The following is an 18,880-nucleotide window of genomic DNA, read 5'->3' as shown; positions in this document are numbered from 1 at the left end:
AATAAAAGCCATCACTTTATTTTGAAGCAGCTGTGATTTCACAATTGATACTATTCATAGCAATCACCCACCCATACAGTAAGAACTGCTGGTGGGCCCAGAGCCTGGAATTTCTTTTGCAATGCCTGTTATTTACTTTTGTAAATTAATAGATCAAATCACGCAGTTAGAGCAGAAACTATTTTCCAGCCTTATGTCAGTCGCTTGGTACACTGCTGCTTCCTCCTTTAATCCAAAGGAATTCATCCTCTTTGCTCTCCTGATGGTATATTGCCCCATTTAACTTTGGAGAGAAGAGAAACAACCAAAGGGGTTTCCACTGAAATTAGTGGCCTTTATGTGCAGCTTAATTTGGCCCGTGCGTGTTTAGCAACAACAGAATTGCCTACTAGTGAAGTACTAGTTATTTCATAGGAAAGTAGGGACTACAGCTCAACCAGATGAACTTCTGCAATATAAAGATCCCAATTCATTGCTAAAAATAGCAGGAAGAAAGAGGAAGAGAAATTCAGGAACATGGGGCAACAAAACATGTTAGCAGTATGGTTGCTAAGAGAAAATAACATTTCTGTGAGATAATATTTTCCCCAATGGAAAAGTAGGAGGTGAAGAAAATAAAAAGATGGGAAAAGACCTCCTTTTTTATTGCAGTAGCCACATTATGTGCCAAGTCATAAGCGAGGAGAAGACTGCGCCCACGGGGTCAAATGCTTCTCCCAAAACTCCTTGTCTTGGCCCTTGGGCAAGTATAAAATAGCACTAGAGGGATTAACACCAAATATTGACTATACTGACTAATCACAGTGGCATGAACCGTGATGTAAACATGATGGAGACAAGTGAGATGGTGACAGGCAACACAGCCCCCTTCCCCTTGTGTGGCCTGCAGCAAATTAGCTTCCAGTCTCCTTCCCCCGTGAATACCCCGCACCATGGAGGTGAATGAAGGGCTGCCCTACACGGTTCTGCCAATCAGTGTTTCTGATCTGCAAACCTCTGCTATTTATATTCTGAATTGAAAAAAACAAAAACAAACCCAGAGAAAGACCTCAGAATAACAGACTATGTTGTTTTGGCTTATAGTTCAGTACAGAAATACTAGCATGAAATCATTGAAACCATTCTCCATCTTGATACAAATTAGTAATTGCATTTATTATCTCCAGAAGAAAAAGATGCTGCATTTAATTTGTCAAACCGTCCAGCTTCTAGAGTCTTCCTGTTAGAAGCTGTGAATCAAAAGCAGCATGGAAGCAATGCCAGGTTTTAGAGCAACATCTCTGAACATGGTTTTATATTTTTGTTCTGTGCAAGGCCTGGTACTTTGGCAGAGAGTCAATGGCTTCAGCTGACATTTCTGCATGCAAAAGGTGCAAGTTAATGAGAGACTCTGGACAAAAGGAAAACCACTTTGTCACAAGCCTCATTCATAGAGCCAGGATAGGATTTCTATTTATTCCAGCCTTGTAGATCCCTGTGTCATATAAATGTGTATGTGTGGGAGGGGAAGCCTCTGATCCTGTCCTCTCCATTTAATACGTACAGTGTCTCACAAATCACTGTCACTGCAGGCTCTCACTTTGTACAAGCTTTGTAACATTTTATAGCTTTCTGAAAGAACAAGTTGGCATTGGGTAGCTCTGAAGACCCTTGGGCCCTTAAGAAAATGGGCTCGCCTGGAAAGAAACGCTTTCTTCCCAAATTTGTACACTACCATAATGTAAGACAGGATGTGAAGCTGTCTTCACTTCATACTTTGGGATCCAAACTCTCTCTACACTCTTTTTCTCTCATGTATGAGAGACATTATGTGACACCAGTGTCCCCAGAAGTCTGCTTTTCCTTTACAACTCCTTATATGTCACATGCACAACAAATAAGGAGTTAATCTTGGAGTATGGATCATGTATCTTCAAAGAGCTTCATCACATGAAATCACAGCTAAAGATAAAATTGCAGAGAAGGAGGAAAGGAAAATAAAACAACAAAATCAGAAAACCTCAGGGTCTGGTCCTCCACTGCCTGCAAGAAGGTCAGCAAGCTGGGGATGAAGACCGGGACCCCAGAATGGGAGTCTGGCTGCCACGCTGTGTTAAGAAAGCAAAGCAAGCTAAGGACACCAGCAGGCTCCCTGCACGGTCCACTCGCTTCTTCATAGTGGAAGTGATTACTGCCTCAGTTATCTCAGCAACTGGTGCATCCAAACTGAACAGGGACCGGGAATCAGCTCCTTGCCTGGCTGCACTTCACAGCCCTCTGTATTAAACTGAACGGCTTTTTTGGCTGACATGCTGGTTTGGCACCTGCTGTGACAGAGTAGTCAGCACTTGGCCAACTGTGGCAGGTACTTGCACTAAAGGGGTGAGAGGATGGCAGCAGGGTGCAGCCATGACCACTGGAAGACCCTTCAAGGGCACTGGAAAAAGTGTCAACAGAAAGCATCTGGGAGGAGCGAGTAAGAAGTAAATGGCAAGTAATTCTGCCAGTCCCAATTCCCTGGCCAGCACTGAACACAAATGAAATGGAAGTCTGCACGTTTTTGTTAAATAGTGATATACGTCAGAGCTGTCAGCTGAGACCCATCTTCTTGAAAAATGTACATTTCTGGCTTATTATTTCCAATCTGTTTGGACTGCCCAGCCCTTGAAACCTGTTAAATTTAAGATCAGTAAATCTTTTTAAAGGACTGAAACTATTAGGTAAAGCAATGGCTTTTGCAATCAGTGCTAGACAGAAAAGCATATCAAATGAGTTAAGAGAAGGAAGAATGATTTCAACAATTATCATTCCATAAATCTACCTTCTACCTCATGTAAAATAACTGAATATAAGGATAAAAAACCAGAGAAACTGAACATCTGAAAAGTAAAGTAAATACATGTGACAAAGAACATAAATTTACAAGTAAATATTTCCATTAAAATCTGATTGTATTTTAGGTAGTAACGGATATTGTGTCTCAAGAGGTTTTGAGATAAAGGAAATTGGTCTAGACAGAATACTAACAGAAGAAGTAAAAGCTTTAAAAGATGGGTTGCAAGCTAACAGGTTGTCTTTCACGTTGAGAAGTCCAGCATACTGTAGCAGACCGCGATATAAGAACTATGCAAGAGCTGCTTCAGTGATGTGAAAGAGAGGAAACATTAGAAAGAAACTCCTGACACCAACTTACAGTGGATTGCAAACCTCAAAATGAACAACGGAATTGTGGAAAATGCTGCCTCTAAAGAGACAACATGAATGGAATGAACAAAGACAACCAACGGACCCTGGAAAAACCAAGCTAGCATAGCCGGTGAAATATTGCTCAAAGGGAGGGAAACACAAAATATGAACATACAGAGATGAGTTTGCAGGGCAACATAGTAGTAAGAAATGCAATAAAAAAATTACAACAGATCCATTATGCCACAGAGGGGAGCTCGTCTCTACTGTGATTCTTCTAGAAAACTGCATCCAATTCTCAGTCTAATAAGAAGAGGAAGAAATTTAGAGAGGAAAGTAAAAATAGGAAGAAAGAAGGAGAAAAAGAGATTAAGTTTTGGAAAGATGAAACGTATGGTTTGACTGTAGCTGCAGTGGGATTAAGAAATAAAGTATACAAGGAAATATTTGCTAAGAGTGCTTTCTATTAAGCTGGGCTATAGACTCACAGCAATTATGGTTAAAGCCCCATTATTTAAGGCTTTTATAATGAGAACGAAGAAAACCATCACAAGCGTGCAGAGGGTAATGCACAACAAATAAGCTTTTCATAGTCTGGTGGGGAATAACCGGCTCCACAGACATGCTCGATAAACACAGTCAGGACACCAGTGTCATTCCCTTTGTGGGTATTGGTTTCCATTTATTTTGGGAGGCAGTGAAGCCATAAGATACTTACTTTCCCCTGGGACATCTTGCTGATTATCCTCTGGCTGCTGGGAAATTCCCATTTTTGATAAGATAAGCGTGGCACCATCTCGGACCTTTGAAAAGACAAACACAGGGATGTTACTTCACAGAATCAGAGAATGTTAGGGATTGGAAGAGACCTCAAAAGATCATCTAGTTCAGTTCCTTGCCAGAGCAGGAACACCCAGATGAGGTTACACAGGAATGTGTCCAGGCAGGTTTTGAATGTCTCCAGAGAAAGAGACTCCAAACCCTCCCTGGGCAGCCTGTTCCAGTGTTCTGGTACTCTCACTGAGAAGAAGTTTCTTCTCAAGTTTAAGTGGAATCTCGTGTGTTCCAGTTTGCACCCATTGCCCCTTATCCTATAACTGGTTGTCACTGAGAAGAGCCTGGCTCCGTCCTCCTGACACTCACCCTTTACATATTTATAAACAATAATGTGGTCACCCCTCAGTCTCCTCCAAACTAAAGAGACCCAGCTCCCTCAGCCTTTCCTCATAAGGGAGATGCTCCACTCCCTTAATCATCTTTGTTGCCCTGTGCTGGACCCTCTCCAGCAGTTCCCTGTCCTTCTTGAACTGAGGGGCCCAGAACTGGACACAATATTCCAGCTGTGGTCTCACCGAGGCAGAGTAGAAGGGAAGGAGAACCTCTCTGGACCTACTAACCACCCCCCTTCTAATACACCCCAGGATGCCATTGGCCTTCCTGGCCACAAGGGCACAGTGCTGGCTCATGGTCATCCTGCTGTCCACCAGGACCCCCAGGTCCCTTTCCCTTACACTGCTCTCTAACAGGTTGTTCCGCAGCTTATACTGGAACCTGGGGTTGTTCCTGCCCAGATATGAGACTCTACACTTTCCCTTGTTAAATTTCATCAGGTTATTCCCCGCCCAACTCTCCAGCTACCCTTCAAAGGCTTCCTGGGCAATGGGCTTTGCAATCCAGAACAGACCCTCTCCTCCTCCTTTAATAAGAGATCCCATCAACACCTCCTCTGAGGTCACTGAAAATGCTAAAAGCATCTCCAAGACTTCAGAGGTTCCTCAATCCAGTGTGGGTGGCCTTTGTACAAAAATGGGGTTTATAATGAGGAATTGGACCTGTCTGTTTTCTGAGGGAAAACTAACTGACTTCTATATTTCCTAATCAGGATATCTGTTGTTAGAAAACAATAAACAGCATACAAAGGGAATATAAGTGGGTTGGAAGTGCTTGGTAGAGTGCACAGGAAGAAACCTAAAACAGACAGTACAAAAACATCAACATCTGCTCTCCTGACTGGTCTGCTGAACAAACCAGACCAACCCAAAATCTATTTAGCAACAGAACAAGGACAAAGATAATTCTCAGGGGTAGGAAGTGGTAGAGAAAAGGAGAGATGAATACGAGACCCAGCAAAAGGAGCTTCTGAATGTTCAAAGGGGAATTTGGATTTGGACACTGTAACGATGAGGAAACCAAAGTGCTGGCATGTAGGTGACATATGTCTAGACCTAGCCTTTCATGCTCTCAAGCTTTTACTGCCTAGATCCAGAGCTAGGCTTTTTATTTTTATTTTTTTTTTAATTCTTTATGTAGCACAGGAGTTTCTCTAAAAACAAATAAAGATTTTATTTATTACTAGAGAACAGTTAACAGATGCGAACAACCACTCTGAAACACCTCCTTACATTATAATGCATTAGTGTGTTGATGCGTTTCCATCTGCCATCTCTTTGGGATGTTAAATCCAAGTCTGAGAGGATCTGTGCAGTAGAACCAGGACGCCACTCTAAGGGGTAATTAAAATGAGAAAAAACAGTTTTTAACCATGTGTAAAAATAACTACTCCAAGAATGTTTCAGTTTAGAGACCTACTGACGCGTTGTGGAACATTAAAGGAAGCAATTTGGCACATGCCACGATGTGTGTTTTCTATTGCTTAATAGTTTGGGTTTTATTACAGAAGTTTGCATGAACTATTTCTAACCATGCACATGACTTCTGATTATTTTCCACATAAATTCCTTTGCATAGAATACTACAAATATACTTCATAAGAACTGCTATCAGTCCAAAATAGAGGAGTAGGACTTCGTATGGAATAGAAAAGGCATTTTCAGGTAATTTACTAGGATTTTCTGAAGAGCAAGAATTGCATCCTCTACTTTCACATTAAGGCAGTAATGAAGATATTACAAAACTATTAATTGGAGCTTTTATTATGAGATTATTAGGCCTTTGAAGTTAGATCAATTTTTTTCTTCACAAGAAGAGAACAGCAATTTTGAAAGCCTTCAAGGAAGATGATTTTCAGAGGCTGGGTGGCTCATCATCTCCTAAAAGTGCAGCTTCTCTAAGTTATAATTCTTTTGAATAATCATCATAAAGGTAAGTCAAAATCAGTACGAGTTTCTGAAATTGCATTATTACTTCTCCATCAGTTAATTGTCCATGCTGTCATTGCCACATTAATTAGTACCCGAGAAACTCACTCTGTCAAACATGAATACATTTGTGCTAACACTCATTAACAGGCTCTTTGCACACTAATGACAGTACACCAAAACTTTAAAAGTCAGGAAAAAGAACTCTGTAAGAAAGCATTAATTTTTAATGCATATTAAGATTGCTGCAAAATGCTGCATTTTTGTATCCAGCTGAACATGAATCCAACTTAAAAAAAAAAGGCTTTTATAGACATTTTTTTGGAAACAGAAAATCACACAACACATTTCGCCTGCTCAATATAGTATCAAAAGTAACTACCTACCAAGAACTACACTCTCAGCTTTTGGCCATTGAGAACATGGCAGATTTCGATAGACTTGGTCTATTATCTTTTCCTTCACTTGTGATATTGTATCACAGTTCAGCACTTTCACAGGTATGGAATCGGTTCCTCCATCTTGGACATATACATTTACTGTCTGTAAAAAAAAAGAATGTACATGGTTATTAAGACAAATAAATGCTGAATTACCTCAACATGTTCCTCTCAGTGATTTAAATGCAAACAATATCTAAAATTAACTGTGCAATGATTACGGCACAGCAGCATATATTTACAATGGGAGTATGGATTGTTTGAGGGATCCTTTGCTGTTATCAGCCAACCAGCTATCATAAATTCCAGCTAATTCCTTCCACTATGACAAAACAGCAAAGATGCAGAATAGATTTACTCATGTGTAATATGCTACTATTATTGAGTATTAGGAATTTATTAAAGAGGGATGCACAAGAACAAAGTAGCCGGACCACTGACTAGTTACATGCCTCTCATTTAGCCTGGAACATAGAAAAGCACAAGTAATGCAGTGCCCAAATTTAAGGAGCTCTCAATAATCATTTGAACCACATTTTGCTGAGCTGTCTTCAGGGTTGTGGTTTTACTTCTCAAATCAAGCGGACAAGGTCTGTACATATGGTTATTTAATGCCACTCAAGTGACGAGTACTGACTTGTTCAGCTCCTGTAACTTCACCTCCTGTGACCAGCTGTTCATTAGATATATATAAATACACATAGCTGCACACACATATATACATATATCAAAGACAATTATATAATCTTGTGTGTTTGAAGACTTTATTTACTGCTACTGTTGTCACAATAACTCTAATAGCTCCAGGAAACATACCTAAGTGTTCACACTACTTCTAAAATATTACTGTTTTCTGATAGTATTGACGTGTTTTTTTAAATGTAAAACAGAATTTCTTGAAAGGCTGTAATTTGCTAAATCTAGAGTAATTTTTTTAAAAAGTAGCTTTGCTAAATAAGTGTCAGTTTTAATACAGACAAAAGCAAATGAGAAAACGGTGGCCAGGAAACATCCCCAGAAGCAAGAAAACCACCAAGATATTATGAAAAAGCTCTATTTTTTTTCACCGGCTGAATCAGTACAGAGCCCTCACAGACCTTTTCCCAGCCAGGTAGCTTTGCAGGCCAGGCATATCCGAAGTATTGCAGCTCTCAGATATGTACAGTCCTGCCAACCATAATGCCTGGATTTATCATCTCAAACCTCAGAAATAAACTTGCATGTCTGGTATTTTTAAACAGTGAGGAAAAACTACGCCATACGGCAGTCAAATTAAACATGATTGCACTGTCCCTTGACAGAACTCACAAACTAATCATGAGATTTCACCTTCCTTTTCCTATTAGCTTTATGGTAATTGGACATGATTTTGCTGCTGGTTCAGTATGCAGCACGTCACTGTAACCAGTGATGCAAAACAGATTCATCTTTTAAATAAGAACAATTAGAGAGCAGACAACTGCTCTATACCGTATTTTCCCACTGTGTCTCACTTTCAGGCAGAAGTGAACTAATTAACTCATGCTTTAACCTACCTTGGTGCACAAATGCTCCCTATCTGTTCACAGTTACCACAACAATGTCATCATCATGCCAAAGAGCCCAATAATTTATAGTAATCCCCTTCATAATCTTTCATCACGCATATATATATACATATATCTCATCATCTTCCATGCATATATACACATAAAATCTTCGAGGGGAAATCTGTAAATGTGGACCAAATACTGCTACTGTGCAAAGTTATAATGTTTAATATCTAGCTAGTAAGCTTGTTGTGCCCACATCTGATTGCATACACAAATTTTCTGCTTTCACACTGCATTCATTTAGCTTAATTGCAGGCATTGGCTTTTTTTGTGAAAAGAAACAGATTGAATAAAGAATTACTGCCATTAAGTCTTACACGATGTATACTGCAAGTAAATTTTGTTCTCCATACACAAGAGAAAAAAAACCCAGCATTGCCAGTCAGTGTGGTTTCTATGGGTAGCTTTTTTTCAGTTCAGATATGAAGATGACAACTCGACTAATCCCCAAAATATCAACTGAACTTAAAATATTTCTTCTTGCCCAGCACACCCTTTCCTCGAGGCAGTCTAGGTCACAGTCTAGTGATTCTGTGAGTGAAAGTCCTACAGCAACCTTCTCACATCAGCCCTCCTATCAGCATCCCTTCAGAATACACAAAACTGTGATTTTTTTTTGTTTGTTTGTTTTTTAACCAGGACTTAATAAAGTTTCTTATTAAGTTTCTCTTCCCACACTGCAGATATGTCACTGCATCTTCCTCTGTTGGAGACAACCACAAATGGCTCTTAACATGTCAATAAAAGAGAAACCAGAGAGGGAAAAAAATCCTGTGTTGGTTTTTGAAGGACAGTCGGTGCATCTTTGGTATTGATTACACTGTATCCTGAATTAAATCAGCAAGACTGTCAGAGTAAAACTAGAATTTATGTTCCCTAAACAGCTAAAGGGTTGCCTGCTTCAGTTTTTTAAAGACAGTGAATCCATGTGCTGGAGTCTGGTTGAAAAAGCGCTGGAAATTTGTGGCAGTGAACAGAATTAATTGAAAGCAGAATTCATAACAGAACTGGGCCATGGCACTGGCGATCAGATTCAGGGAGTGGTGAAGCTCAGAGGGGAACACCGGGGGCAGGGATGTCCACTTCATCCTACTTGAAGCACCTAACATGGGTCTCCAGAGCTGCCTGCAGAGGCAGCTTCCCCTCATCACTGCAGGGAATTATTTCCTTACGTGGAAAAACCCCCTTCCAATGCCAGTTGGGCTGCTCATGTTCAAGAGAGTTTGACTCAGAGAAGAACAAATGCAGAAATTTGTTCATACGGTGTTCTGAAGACTGCAGAGCCATCTCACAGGACTGTAGAGGAGCTCATCCTGGTGTACCAGTAAAATGATCTCTACAATGATGCTTGATACACTGGCGAGCAGTAACAAGAAGGGAGAAAAACAATCTGAAGTTCAAGCATAATGTTAGTGAAAGAATTCTGCAAAAATCAGTTGTCAGTTAATTTAGATGGGAAAAGGGAAGCAGCCAGACACCTCGATCACTGTTTAGACAGACCTTGAAAATTATGAAAGGAATTTACTGAAATGGATTCTACAGTGGCAGAACTTAGATTTAACACTTAGAAGACACTCCATAATTCTATTTTCCTGCTTGGAGGCCTGCTTTGGTCAAACTGTCAACAGTCCTGCCCATGACCAGAATTTCTATGCAGCTCACAGTAGTCCAGAAAAGTTTGTACAGACTCAACACTACAGGATTTAATTATAAAAGAAAAAATATTTTATAATATATTAATCAGGTTTCACTTACCAACTGCGTATACTCTACATCATCTCCCAGTAAGCCTGTGTCATTCAACGTATACTTGGCTTTCTTTAGTACAGCATCCACTGGGCCTTTTTCTACCTGATGTTTGATAGCTTTGAACAATTTATAAAGAGGCTCCCCGGCATTGTCCTGTTTAAAGGAAAGGAAATAAAATAAAGTAAACCCAAAAGATATACTCAATGCAGCATGTTTAAGTATTATTGATAAAAAAAAACCCAAACCAAACAGGCAACAGACTTCAACTCTTACCTTGAGGTACTGATATAAACAAATAGACATCCAGTTAGACAACATTCTCTCAACAACCGTTTCAGATCTGAAAAAAAAACAACCCAAGTACGGTAAGGGTACTTAATGACAAAGTTTTAAAGAAAAACATTGCTTGCTTGAAATATAATATTTTTACATGCTTAACTGCATGCATTCTCCTAATGCAATGATTTCCCTATAGAGTCTTGAGAGCACGTACTTGCTTTAGGATAAGTGCTTTGTGTTGCTCATTATTCCTGGGTACCTCAGCTCATTACTGAAAAGAACACATCCTTTATGCAAAATCTTCAATTGGGTCTACGCTGTAAGAGCTAAAAAATTAACCCAGTTGTGCAGTTACTGGGAAATAACTTAGAGATTACAAAGCTACAACATACATAGAGCCACGTCTTTAGTAATTTATTTGGGATAACAATAGGGTTAAAAACACTAGAGCGCTCCCTGACGCAAACTGATTACGTGTACTCATTACGGAGATGATGTGTGGTATAAATGCTAGATCATTTGGAATAAAATTAGATTTCAACGTAAATTAAATGTCCAGTATTGTATTTTGAAGTAATGCAGATATTTCAGTTATCTCAATACACATTCTGCACTACAGTATTTGAATAAGGAAATCTGTAGCCAGCAGTCCTGCCTGTGCCTTCGACAGCTTTCCCTGCTAAGCTCGTCCTCATAGGATGCTTGGACCAGGTTATTTCTGACTTTCACAGATAGCTGGCATTTTAATACAGCCACATTAAAAAAGAAACGTATTTACAGAAAAACAAAGAACTACAAAAAATATGACAATCATTCAGACCTTCTTAGCATCAGCTTTGGGTTTTTGGCCACAACATACTGCTCCATCAGTTCTAAGAACAGCGTCCTCATGATGTCAGTATAGTATTCTAGTTTTCCATGTAAAGCAACTGTCAGTAAAGATGCAAAATACACTTTAGCTCGAGCAGAGAACTCCCTTTGGTTTTCCAGCGTGTGAATAAACTGAAACAGAGAACAAATGCAAAATCAAGTGAGATGACAGCTTTCTGAAGAACTGTCCTGGTTTTGTTAAAAACAAGTTTCTCTTTCAGTGAATTTTGCCTGTCAGCTAAAGCCTTCATATTAACTGCATTTTCCTGGAGAACCAGACACATGTTTTGGTAAACCTAGCAATGGAATGCAAACTTATTGATAAGCACGGATAGACATCTCGCGAGAGGGGCGACGAGAAACCGGTGACCAAGAAACTGACCAACTGTGTATAACATTCCATTCACGTGAATACTTCATATAAAAGTGGGAGATCACGAGGATCTCGTCCCTTTTTCCCTCTTTTCCTCATGGCTGACATTAGGAGAGGACCTTGCTAGTCGTCCCTGCGAACTGAGGCCTAGTGAAAGACTGAATCCAGCTCCGGTTGGCTGCAGAGTCCAATCCAGGACTTTGGGGGGGCCGGCTCTGCAGTTGCTGAGACTTTCCAGATTGGTTTTGTATATTTTGTATTGTTTTCTCTATTCTTATTAGTAGCATTAGTAAAACATCTTTAATTTTTCCAACTCTCTTCTCTCTGTCCTTCTTTTCCTCCCGATCGCCTGTCCTGAGTGGGAAGGGGGGAGAGGGAGGGGCAAAAACGGGGAAGGGGGGGTGGGAGAGGAGGTTAACAACACATCTGCCAGGGTTTTATTGTCACCCCGCAATCTTAACCCTCGACAAGAACCTTAACACTTGTCTGCACTAAGAAGACAAGCAATATTATTTTAATATTAATCTAAGCACAGAATGGAAAAGTTTTTGGAAGTTTGAAAAAACTAATTATAAGAAAATGCTGCCTAAAATTTGTTTTTAGATACACACACAGTGTACTGGACTAAGTCAAGGAATGCTTATATACTTTAACTGGAACCTTACCTAAAAAGGATGCTTTAATTAAATGAAAAAAAGGTGTTCTGTGACAATTTTTTAAAAGACAAAATCAGTTTCCCCCTCCCCCAAATTCCCAGTCCTTTCACATCAAATTACAAAGACACTAAGTACATCTGGGAACATGCTCTCATCTGCCACAAACTGTAAAGCTGCCATTAACTAGTGCGGCAAAGAAGCCTCATTTAAGACAGAAGAAAAAGTTAGAAGCTTAAATCTATATTTAGGTGTCTGACAATCAGCCTCAGTTTTTGAGAGAAGCAATTAGAAGTCTCTTCAGAGCTGCTGTGAGCACTCATCACTCTTGATGAAGAGGCCACTTGAGGAGCTTCTGCCTCTCTGGGACAGACCCCGCAGGCACTGCCCACAGGTGACTCCCAGGATGGAATCAGCACTCTCTGATCACATTTCTTAAAAGGTTAAACCAAATGTAACAGCAGTTTTTATGCCAGATTGGGTAATATCTGTTTTCCTACAGCCCCTGCAATGTTGACTAACTCCATACAATGTGACCTGGCACAGAAATATGATCTTGCCTCTCTGCCTGACCAGGAAGCTCTGGCTCTGATGCTCCATATCTGCAGTGGTTACTGTGGAACCAGAATCATATGAAAATCACCTCTTTTTAATAGTTTTGGTTCAGTTGTGCTTGCAAACCTACTGTCTTGCACACAGCTATGCCTAGCTAAGAGACGAGGTGAATCTACTTCAGTACTCACATTGATGAGAAATGATTTGCTATTGAGGAGGTTGGAGAACTGGTTCAAAGCCTGCTCCACCGTCTGCCGTCGGGCCTCGGGAATATCCAGCTTCCCTGTAATCATCACGTCTTTCTCTCCGTCTTTGGAGGGCAAGAAGAAGACTCTGTCTGTGTAAGTTTTGTAGTCCAGTACTGGGATTCCAGCTTCATTGATATCATTTGTCTGATCCTCCATCTCTATCATTAGATCTGGAATATGCAATACAGTTTAAGGGTTCATTTAAACAAAAGCCTACAGCTTTTTTAGGCAACACAATCTTTTTGGATGCCTTGTAATGGAGAAAAAGCAACTCAACACAAAAAACTCTACTTTACCTCACATTTTCCCTGGCTATTTTTACCAATTATCCTGATAACTATGTCCACAGGTAATCCTATGGTGACATGAGGATAACTGCCTTTAGCACAGATGGTTTCCTTGTTGCTCCCTACCTCAAAAAGGGCCTTAATGGACATCTGGGTGAGTTCATATACGCTAATGTAGGATTGTAGCACACAGCCAAAAAAAGACACTGCAATATTGTTTTTTTGTTTTGTTTATTTTCCAGTGCACACTCTATTCCGAGTCTAGGTAGTATCAAAAGTACTTTTTAAAAACACACAGCAATCAAGGAAAGAAAGGTTCAAAGTGTAAAGTACACTAATTTAATTGGAAGGAAGAAGGTTAAATGGTTCATTGGCAGTGATGGAAACATTTCTGTGAGACTCAAAAGCCCTGAAGTTCTTAAAAGGGGTAACAAATAGGGAATCATCCTTTAGAGCTGCTATTCTAGCTGAAGGCTTTCCAATTACCCAATATTGCCAATTGACTAGAATACTATGTTAATTAATATAGTGACCTATTGTCTCGGCAATTTTCCCTCTCTTATTCATTCACCTTGTTTTATAGCATTCAGCAAAGCTAAGGGAGAAAGCACCTTGTGGTTTTCAGCTTTGTGGAATTTGTATGTCCCCCTGACATCCCTTTCCCTGGCTATCTTTGGTCCCATGTGTTTTAGTCTGTCCGCACTTTGTGCTGTTGACATAACAGTTTCACAGTATGGATCCAGAATGCGTTTTGGCTTCAGTGTTTCATTTTACTGTCAGCTAAGGTGGATGGAGTTTAGGAAATGGATGACTCCTGGGATGCACATTCTCCTTGGTGGAGCAGAGAGGAAGCCTTCAATCGAACAGGCATCAGGAGGCTGTAGCCCCTACAAGGGGTGTCAGCAAGAGACAAGCACCTTCTCCTTTCACAAATGGGTATGGAGTTGCACGGGAGAGGTGGGGAGAGAGAGGGCTGTTAACCTTGATCTATGCACTCATAGCTCGAAATGCATTTTGAAATCAAGCCCATTTGGGAATAGTTCTTGATTCAAACATCTACTTCTGGTTTGTGTCCAGAACCTGGAAGGAGCTGGTTTTCCAGAGAAAGCAAGCTGGTACAAGAAAAGAACACCCTGTCCCAGAAATGCCAGAAAAACAAGACTGGGAGTGGCTTCCAGCATGACCCAAATCTTCTCTAACCTGAAATTGCTGTTAAATACATTCCTACCTTTTAGCATCTGTCAATATGGAAAAAATATATTTCTCTTTAGAAAGAAAAATGTATTTTGTTTTGTTTTTTTGGTAGAGATTATTTTAACATGACCCAACAGCAAGCATAATTCAGATAATGAGGTGACATTTCATGGTAATCATTTAGGCCAATATTTGCAATGTTTGCACTCAGATGCCTAATTTAAGCATTACAATGAGTAGTTCAACATGTAGAAATGCTGAGCCTTCACACCTCCCGCTGCCTTCCCTGGGATGATACCTCTACACTTACACAGAACAATTAGCTAGCTTCTCAAATCAGGCTTAAGGTTTTCCCACGATAAACAAGGCAAAATGTTATTTCTTTGCAGTGAGCTTGCCAAATTATCCCTTTGTATGCTGATTGCTGCAAATAAATTTTGCAGCTCTGAAAACAGTTTTTAATATGCATACTTGGCACGTACAGCCATTGTGTTAAACACTAAGTGCATGATTAGTCACTATAAAACATTCTTTCTCCCATATCAATGGCTGCTGACATTAATGGCTTGTAGCCTCAATCTCAACTAGTTTCTATTTCCCAGTTGTTAACTCTGTGATTCCTTTAGACTAAAACTATCAATTTTCTTTAAGACCCTCAGGTCCCTGTTTTATTTTATTTACAGCTTTCACATGCAATAACAAAATATCTGGTGTATGTCAATGCCAGTAATCAAGACTTAGAAGATCTAATTATTTACTCCCAGAAGTCAGTTTTAGCAAGCTAGCACCGCTGCTCCAGCCCATCTTCTGATTGCTCAAGAGGACCCACAGGTGTGCAAATATCTGTCATACCTGTGAATTCCTTCTTGCATCGGTCTCTGACACTCTCCTCCAGGCCTTCAAGTTGTGATTTAATTTTTTCATACTCGCGTTCTGCTTGTTGGCTCTTGCGTCTTTATGGAATAGAGGTAAGATTTTGAAAAGTTACAAACTGCAAAAGAAATTACTTTGCAACAGCTCTGAGTGGGAAGCCAAAGGACTGGAGAACATTTTCCTGGTATTTCTTTTTAAACACTGGCAGCAGAAAGAAAATGGAGAAGAACAGCAACAGTGGACCAAGTCTTCATTCCATGTAAATCAACCTGCCACCATCATGGGTCTGCTGCTTCAAAGCACACTTGGGCCAGTGACTTAAAATCCCATAAGCAGTAGTTACAAATGCTTTCAATCAATCACATATTAAGTACAGAGGCTCAATTTGTATGTACTGAACAGGGATTACTTGCAACATGTCCTGTGCTGGCGCTGAGCCACCCAGGAGTGTGTCTGGGTCTGAGCTGAGAAGGTTGCAGGAGGTCCACGAGCGCATCAGTGCTGTACAGCACGTACATCAGCACGGCCTCGGCTGCACTGATAGGCACCATGAGAGTGAAATGCACTTCCTCCTGAGGGACAGTGTGAGGCCCTCATTACTAACCTTAAAATCAGGCTAAGTAGGTCTTAAGTGAAATACAGACATTGTTCTGGCCCTTTGTGAAGCACGAATGTCACCGTGAATCATGAAATTTGTGTGTGGGTAACACTTACCTCAGCTGGAAAGGCCAAAATGACCCCTTAGCCAAATCCATCCAGCTCAGACCTACAGTGCTGACTGAGGCAGTGTAAACGCTGATGGATATGTATATAGAATAAGTTATCTCCTTCACAAAAGGCACTTTAGCTGCCATTTCAAGAATGTATGTGTGCAACTCAGACTGCAATTGTGCACCTGGCAAGCCTGGGACCAATTGTTGTGCTTATGTATAAAGGATGGACTGGGCTGACTGACACCAAGGAATTTGGTGTGCGTGAGAGGAACAAACTGGTGCTCAAACATATTTCCAGCTGTAACTGCCTTTCTTAACTCATAAAAAAGACTAAGATAATTTCTGTAGACTGACCTGAAAACAATCAGGTAGTACTTTGAAAGCTTTAGGATAGAAAAAACACCTAATTAAAGGAACTTACCTGTAACACATGATAGAAATGGCGATGATTGCTAGCATAGGAATGAGTACCAGTGGCAAAATAAGATGCAGTGGGATGTCACTCACACGTGTATCATATTCCACCCTTCCAAGGATCCATTCCCGGAGTCCAAATTTCACCTAATGAGGTAAGCACAGACATTTGTCTAAAAAAGTGCAAATGGACAGTGCTCCACTTCTCAGTTGTGCTCTAAATTTTTAATTATTCTTACTAAGTGAATTTCTAGCTGAAACTGCCCAAGAAAGGAAACATTTTTGAATACTTTGTACTGAATTCAGGTCACTAGCACTTTATTCCATGAAGCAATTTTATTTTGCTTAGAGAGGAAGAAAAATCCCCAGCCTATCTAGCTACAATTTTACATTCCTCTGTAATGAAGGTAGAAGGCATTTGGCAGCTTGGGACCGCTCTTTATGCGTGACATCTTCAAGACAGCAGGCAGAAGCTGGGGGAAGAAAGAACTGCAAGGAGTTTCTTCATGGTGCTACAACAACTTTGCAGAACAAATAACTTCAATTAAGGAGCACTGTATCCATGTCACTGACATATGATATTAAATTCTATTGAAAAGGTAACCTACGATGAATTCAGGAAGGTTATTGATGGTGTCTCTCTTCTGCCGTTTCTTTGGTTGAGGCTGCACTTCTGGTGGCTCACAATATAAGTCCGTTTCAGTTAGTGTTTTTATGTTGCAAGGCTCGTCACCCACAAAAGCCTGGGCCTCGTCTATTGTCATGGCTTTGTTCAGGTTACTGCCCTAGACAGAAAATACAAGGCTAAGTCATCATTGCAAAGTTTTGGGAGACATTAAGTTCCAAGTTGCAGCTTTCCATTTGGATCACTTTTAGCAGCAGATGTGATTTGCACTGCAGTGAACAAAAGCGCAGAGTGGTTGGGAATTACACAATTCCACTCCTTCCTGGTGTGAGATGTCCTCTCCAGTCCTTGGGAGCTCTGTGGCAGAGGGCATTTCCAAATGTCAGGCCCAGCAGGGGAGGGCATCCCTGAGAAACCCAAAGTATGGCTAAAAAGATAGCAACTACCTCTGAAAAGCAGGGGCTGGGGAGGAAAGGGGAACTGACAATGTTCATTATCTAGCAGAGGTAAGGAAGTCTGCCAAGCATTTTGGGTATGGTACCTGACAGCTGCTAAGGGTTCGAGCAAGGAAGGAAAAATGCCATATACGCTTCAAGGACAAACTGAGCAACCATCACCTCTTGACAAGTTTACCTTTGCATTGATAAGTTTGTTGACTTGTTTTTTGATGCCATCTGTGAAGTTTTCAAAGGTTGGGTCTGCAACATAGGCAAAGGAATGGCTTTCATTTTTTACAACCAAATTATAATGATCCATTAGGATAATAGTGGTAATGTTATAGTTTTCTGGGTCTTCCAGTATTGGTGGGGAAGAAAAAACCACTGTAGTCTCATTGAGTCTTGTAACATCCTTTCCATAAAACTGTAAGAAACAAGACAAGAAGAACATGTATATTTTATAGTTTGACTCATTCCTGTACATAACTGCTGATAACTTTATACTGTAGAAATAAACCCACTGGATTTTATTCTCTCCATACAGCAGAAATAACACAGTATGAGGTATTTTCCAAAAAAGAAAAGGAAACTAATTTGTTAATGGGAATTCGTTGATTCATTATGTTCTAGCAGCTGCCTGAAGAAAAAGCTTAGACTACAACCAGTTTCCATTGCCACCAAATTCTATGGCCCTGGACGACACTAAGCTGATATCATCGAATTGCTCCAAGATTAAGAGGTTAAAATGGCAGTTCTAAATCTAGATCATCTTCTGTACCGTTAAGTATCTCAGGTAGATTCTCTCCTACTGGCACTGTAAAATACTTCGCTGAAATTCAGTACAATTAGTAAGTGAAATTTCGGAATAAAATTAACCAACTGTCAATCAATTAACCAATTGTCAATCAACTGCTCATGGTAACAATTCAACCTGTCTTCCAAGCCCAATTACACAGATGTTTTTATCCTAGAAAGTCCTTCAGTCATTCAGTAACATGAACTATAGCCAACAACACTTCAACATTTCTATCGCCACCTCAGTTTCTCACTTTGAGAAATGCCATTTGATAGCTTCTCCCCCACTTTTCTGATATTGCCGTGTAAGTGGAAGCAAATCAAAAGATTAGAAAAGTTTCTAGTCTTAACCAAGGATGGGTGCTGTACATAACGCTGACTTAAGCAAATATGCTGAGAAGATGCCAAGCATAGATAAGGAGGGTGCTGAGAAATGTTGACAAACACTGTTGAGAATGCTAAATAGACTTCAGGATTGTCCTGGGAGTTAAGGTTATACAGATAATTACAACTTGCAGAT

General features: G+C 40.2%; 1 protein-coding gene across 8 annotated transcripts in view; it reads right to left on the bottom strand.

Annotated features, from left to right (window-relative positions):
• PLXNB2 (plexin B2) overlaps positions 1 to 18,880 on the bottom strand; it is a 258,438-nt gene that overhangs the window by 13,040 nt on the left and 226,518 nt on the right. For all 8 annotated transcript variants that reach the window (XM_005514866.3, XM_065048907.1, XM_005514867.3 and 5 more), the window contains 11 exons: positions 17,762 to 17,989; positions 17,112 to 17,288; positions 16,511 to 16,650; positions 15,356 to 15,456; positions 12,963 to 13,192; positions 11,144 to 11,325; positions 10,318 to 10,384; positions 10,051 to 10,197; positions 6,650 to 6,806; positions 5,568 to 5,668; positions 3,884 to 3,968 (listed from right to left, as the gene is read on the bottom strand). In XM_005514866.3, coding sequence (XP_005514923.2) covers positions 3,884 to 3,968; positions 5,568 to 5,668; positions 6,650 to 6,806; positions 10,051 to 10,197; positions 10,318 to 10,384; positions 11,144 to 11,325; positions 12,963 to 13,192; positions 15,356 to 15,456; positions 16,511 to 16,650; positions 17,112 to 17,288; positions 17,762 to 17,989 — 1,615 coding nt within the window. The remainder of the gene's footprint in view (positions 1 to 3,883; positions 3,969 to 5,567; positions 5,669 to 6,649; positions 6,807 to 10,050; positions 10,198 to 10,317; positions 10,385 to 11,143; positions 11,326 to 12,962; positions 13,193 to 15,355; positions 15,457 to 16,510; positions 16,651 to 17,111; positions 17,289 to 17,761; positions 17,990 to 18,880) is intronic.

This window comes from Columba livia, chromosome 1, assembly GCF_036013475.1.
Source record: "Columba livia isolate bColLiv1 breed racing homer chromosome 1, bColLiv1.pat.W.v2, whole genome shotgun sequence".
Classification (NCBI taxonomy): Eukaryota; Metazoa; Chordata; class Aves; order Columbiformes; family Columbidae; genus Columba; species Columba livia.
Note: the sequence above shows the minus strand (reverse complement) of the source record. Positions and strands in the feature narration are given on the sequence as shown.